Below are 6,051 nucleotides of genomic sequence, written 5' to 3' on the forward strand. Positions count from 1 at the left end.
AAATTCCAAATTAATCATATCATAATATCTATTAGGTACTTATAAGTTATAACGCGTTATACATCAACAAAAAACCGTGGTAAAATCATAGTTATATAATAGTATACTTTAGAAGTTTCAAGTACCCACGAATAATATTATACAATCACAACAAAATAACTAAAATAGTTATCCTAGGTTTTTAATATGTAATTTCGTCCAAATTTGTACTTAAAATGACTATAAAAATAAACTGTGTAAATGTATTTTTAAAATTTTTTGGTAACAGAATTAATTACTTATGTGGAATCTTGTTTTAAATTTTCAATTCTTAGATACAATAGTTGAATATTTATAAATTTTAACTACAAAATAATTTTTCAAATTAAAATTGATAAATTTTCAAAATTCGATCTTTAAATGCTTATAAAAAAAAATTGTGCCTATGTATTTTTAATATTTTTCAATTGATATTGTAACAATATATCAGGAGCTTTGTATTAAATTTTTACACTTTTTGGCCCAACAGATAAAACTTTATTAATATTTATAGAAAAAAAAACTAAAAAAATTGAAAACTTACAATGTCCGTAAACAGCTCAAAAAGAGTCAAAATATTTTCAAAATTGTATGGTGTATAGGAAATGCTAATATAAACATTCAGTAAAATTTTAATGTATCTGCAGTTATTCGTTTTTGAATTACAACAAAATAAGGAAATCGCTACATGAGAAATCGAGTGAATATCCAATGTTGTAAAAATTTGAATTTCAAACGATCATAAAAATTTAATTTGGCTTTCTTTTTTTTGATAAATGTAGAAAATCTTATAAGGAATCTTGTATTACATTTTCATATCTTAGGTTTAAAAAGAAAATTTTTTATGAATTTCTAACTCGAAATAATTTGCAAATTTTCGTGATTTTTCCATATTTTGTCATTTTTTGAACTTTAAATGCTTATAAAAAAAAAACTGTGACTAACGATTTTTAATATTTTTCATCTGCCTTTGAAACAATATACTAGGAACCTTTTATTAAATTTTCAAAGTAAACAGTTCAAACAGTTCAAAATAAATCAAAATATTTTAAAAATGTTATCGTTTATAGAAAATGGAAATATAAACAACCATTGAAAATTTCATGTATCTACGGTCATTTGTTTTAAAGTTACACCAAAAACCAAAATCAATTTTCTCGAAAACAGATTTTGCGTAAAAATTCCCATTTTTCCTTAATTTTTATTTTGTTTTTCCCGGCGCTTTTGAAAACTACTGGGAAATTTAAATTTTGACCTCCCCAATGCACCAACGATATTCACTTTCTGATCGAACAAGATACTGAAGTTGAAAATCGTAGCATTATTTCGACTACTTATTGTGTACACAGACACAAAAAAAAACACACATCATTGTAAAACCAATACATTCATCGTTCCACTCAGAATCTAAAAAAAACCAAGTAAATACGACGTGAGAATTATAATAAAAACAAAATATTATATTATCGACATGTCTGTCGAGGAAGAAATGGAAGGGTTTTTTGAATGATACACACCAGAGCTGTCAGGTTAATGCGGTGCGAACGTTTTTTTTTTTTTCGTACCGTAATTAAATATCGGTGATTACAATATATTTTACTACTCGCCACCCCGTTGACCCGAATGAGTAACTGGGGTACTGTAATAACAGAATAGGTATTACCATGTTGAATCTTTTATCACTATACAACTAACTTTTGGGGCAGATTTATGGAAAAACTGATTTATTTTAAGTCAAATTATGACCATTCAAGTAATTAAGAAAAAATACACCTAACATTTATCGAGAGTATGAGCACCTAATATATATACAGTGATAAACAATTAATCATCACTTTGGAAAAAGCAGCATACGCGACACGTCAAAACGATTGCACAATAATTATTATAGATAAAAGACTTATTCGTATGGGCCTATCACTCACTGTGTTGGTCGTAGACGATCCGGAACGTGTCGGAGTGAAGGTGACCGCAAAACTGTCCGACAATGATGTGCGCAAACCTCCGGATCATTTCCAAGTAGTTCGCGCTGTAGTCGTCTTGGAATGTGGGCGCCTCGTCTTGGTCTCTTTCGTTGGCTCCGGGGCACATGTGGCTGACCAGGTATACCTGAAAGTTCAAATAGCCAACTGCGTTGAAGGAACGAAAAAAACGTACAGACCAGTAAACTCGTACTGAGAATACTCTTCTATGCTACAGACTTCCGGGGACATCTCGAAACATTATTGTACACTACGGGGGATTCGATTTCGGATCCACAATCGAGTGTAGCTCGAAATGCGATCTCAAAACCGCATAATATTATCATGGTTTTTACTTTTCTTTCCTAACCGACAATCGCGTTCCGCGATAAGTTTAAATCGACTACGACTATCATGCAGGTGTATTCGTGTAGATGCTATTTTACCGCGACATCCGAGTGTGGTGATATTTGAATATTCACTGAAAATGTTGAAAACGCGATCGCTTTGAAAGGCGATGAGAAAAGTTCAACGATATTCGATGAGCGCTGAAAGGGTTTGTTCAAATAATTCGAACACGATTTTCATTAAAATTCAACTATGCAAACGACGCGACATTAAAAGTTCAACGACCAACTTGCTTACAAGCTCGATATGAAAGTTGCGTTTGCGCTTGTAACAAATTACATACACGATCAATTTTATTTTAAATATGTATAACGATCTAACGGTATGTAACGAGTTCGCCCTCGTTAAAAAATATATGTTTTATAGTGGTGCTGTAATAATATTATAGATTCATGTTTGATCGTAAAACACGATAATATACAGTGCAAATTTCAAAGGCATATTATTAAATAAATATTATGTTGTTTTAATCAAAACAACAATAACTAATAATTATTGTATTTTTAGTTATAAGTAATCGAAACACTATTAATATTATTGATTTAATGATCATGGTATCCGATTGAGTGCCCACACAATTGTAAATGTAATAATACATTTTGTGTCCTTAAACAGTTTTAAATTTGAATTTTTGGATGAAATAAAAATTCAGGTAAAAGGAGATCAAAAAGATCCGTAAATGTCGATTGTGTCACAACGATGTTACGCTTCATGCGTAACATTATTTACATTATAACCAGGGATCGAAACCAGTTAAAACCACGGTTTTCTTAATTTCTGAACACCGGAACTGGAACCGGAACCAAAAGCTTTGAAACACCAGTTAAAAAACCGTAACCGAAACCTAAGACCTTAAAAAACCGTTTTCAAAACCCAAACCGAAACCATAGAATTAAAAAACCGCTCTTGTACTGTTCTTGAAAAACGGATTAAAATTTAAAACTAATGTCGGTTTCTTTGAATTCCATAAAGTTAATTATATTATTTGTAATTTTACTATTTTTATACGAAGAAATTATTATGTTTGGATTTATTGATAAAAATCCCGATGCAGTTACTGAGTATTACGAAATATTAATATAATATATATTATTATTACTAAACTTATGATTGAAAATTGAAAATACAAATAATATAGTGTGATGTTATTGTAATATACAATTAAATATTAATGTAATCGAATAATGATCTCAACCATAATATGGCAACATAATATTATGTCGAATGCAAAAGTAGGCATGAGGCACCTAAATTAGGTACAAAATATTCAAGTTAATAACACGAAATTAGTTCTGCTGAACGTTTATTTGTTATATCGTATATTGTACACTAATTATACAAAGTAGCCATATTTCAGGGCTTTAGACTCGGCCCTTATAATAGTTAAAAGATAATAAAAATCGAATCTACAGTAATTAGACAGGAAAATAAAATGGAAATTTTTAAAAACCGTTCCAAAAACCAAAACCGAAAATTTTCTAAAACCGTTCTTTAAACCGATAAAATATTTGAAAAACCTTTTTTAAAACCGAAACCAAAACCAAAAAATTTAAAAAACCGGTCTTAAACCTAAACCAAAACCAGAAAATTTAGAAAACCGTTCTCAAGAACTAAAACCGTAACCGTTAAAATTTGAAACGGTTTCGATCCCTGATTATAACAAAACACGAATTATCAGAAAAACATATAATCTTATGATTTATTGATAACAATATTATGAGTATTTAATTTGCATAATATATTATAATTGACCATATTATACAGTGTGTAACAGAAAAAACTGAAAAAAAAAAAGTTATGCTACTTAAACTTATGACAAAAATTGATAAAATTATAGGATTAGTAAATAGTTTTAGGAATATACCAATGTTACCAAATTTCCAAAAATAATATTTTTAAAAAAGTTATAGCGTTCCAAATTAATTTAATCAAAAAAATACTGATATTTAAAAAAATTCTAAAAAAAAAAAAATACTCGATTTAGATAAATGTTTTTACCATCTAAATAGTTCTTGTATAATCAGATTCACAAATTGGCTATTTTGTATTTATTCAAAAAAATTTTCATTAAATTTCAAATTTTTCATTTTCGGTATTAAAAAATAAAAATAATTTTTTTTATTACACATGTAGCACAAGTGGCTATAAATTATATATATAAAAAAAAATTTAAATATTGATTAAAACAAAAGTTAGTTCTATCTGTTACACCCTTATATATGACTAAAAAATTCAAATACAAAATCGATTTTACTTAAACATAATACACTGTATACATTATAACACGACTGAAAACGTGTTTTGTATTGTAACAATATTATCATGATAACCATTTTTTTTTGACTTAACGTTCCGTAAAAATTAGATTGTTCAATGTATTATTACTCACTGTTTCTTTGTTCATTACTGATTTCAATAAAATTTTTTCCAACCATTCGAGCTGCTCTATAGGGTTGACTACGTTCCGTTGTCTTTCTACTGTTGAGAATGCATTTGAATTGAGCGCGATTATCCTAAGTTTATTTCCTTTTTGCTCGATCGTATAATAGCCTCCTGTGAACAAATCAAATTCTATCGATTAATGTGTGAACATAATAATTTATTATTAGCAATACATATTTTTTTTTATCCACCACTGCCATGGTCTTGCGTTTTATCATGCATATAAATTAGTATTGATTGAATTTGTATTTACTGTCTCGGAGCATTATACTTAGATATTATAAATACAATAATATTACTGCTCATAAATGTTGTAATATATCATAATTCATAATGAGTTGTAAATTGATGAGAAGTATAGAAATTATTTGTTGTAACCTATATAAGTATTAAGTTGTAATGACGTTTAATGTAATAATTGTTTTGTTTCGATGTATGAGAGCAATAAATTGTATAAATCATGTTTGTACTGAAAATATTGTTTTGTTGACAAATATTGTTTGCTTATATTATTATAGCATGTCCCATTTTGGAGTAATAAAATAATTTTGTTAGTTAATTTTTAATCAGTTGCGTGTTTTTTTTCGCTAAAACAAATAATTTATATATTACTATATTTTGTTCTCATGGTCAAAAAATTAATTCTGAAATAATTGTTTTTTTATATATATATATTACAGGATAACATTAAAATAAAATTATAGTATTTCTATGTCAATTATAAGTTCATTATAGTCTTTTGGCGTGTTTAAAAAAAAAAATTATATTTCACATGAATGCATTTATTTTCAAGACTTATACTACCAATTATAAATTATCGTATTTTCAATCCAAAGAGATTTCATTTTTTTTAAATGCACTCACATTTTAGAGTGAATTTTCCATTCACGTGGTTTACAAATATTATAATGTATTTCAAAATCGTTTTACAGTAATGTTATACCCGGAAATCTTTGTTATCTGAATATTTAGCTGCACGGGTGGTCTATATTATACTGTTACGGGGAAAATTTTAATGTAGAAATCCGTTTTCTGCAATAGATTTCTGAACACAGAAACAAACACAGAACCTGTGTGTGGGGTCGTCGATCGTTGTGACCCGAATGGAAAAAAAATTGATACGATCGTAATTTGATTATAATTGGTAATACTTTATTCGCGGACTTGTAATAAAAAATAAAATAAAAAAAGACTTGAATAAAATACATGTTAGCTACTTACG

General features: G+C 27.9%; 1 protein-coding gene across 1 annotated transcript in view; it reads right to left on the reverse strand.

The window, feature by feature from the left end:
* Positions 1-5,043, reverse strand: part of LOC100570566 (acid sphingomyelinase-like phosphodiesterase 3a) — a 26,775-nt gene extending 21,732 nt beyond the window's left edge. The window contains exons 1-2 of the mRNA XM_029489756.1: positions 4,777-5,043; positions 1,944-2,127 (exon numbers count right to left, since the gene is read on the reverse strand). Of these exons, the coding sequence (XP_029345616.1) occupies positions 1,944-2,127; positions 4,777-4,791 (199 nt within the window). The 5' untranslated portion in view covers positions 4,792-5,043. The remainder of the gene's footprint in view (positions 1-1,943; positions 2,128-4,776) is intronic.
* Positions 5,044-6,051: the final 1,008 nt, after the last annotated feature.

The sequence above is a fragment of the Acyrthosiphon pisum genome, chromosome A2 (assembly GCF_005508785.2).
Source record: "Acyrthosiphon pisum isolate AL4f chromosome A2, pea_aphid_22Mar2018_4r6ur, whole genome shotgun sequence".
NCBI lineage: Eukaryota > Metazoa > Arthropoda > Insecta > Hemiptera > Aphididae > Acyrthosiphon > Acyrthosiphon pisum.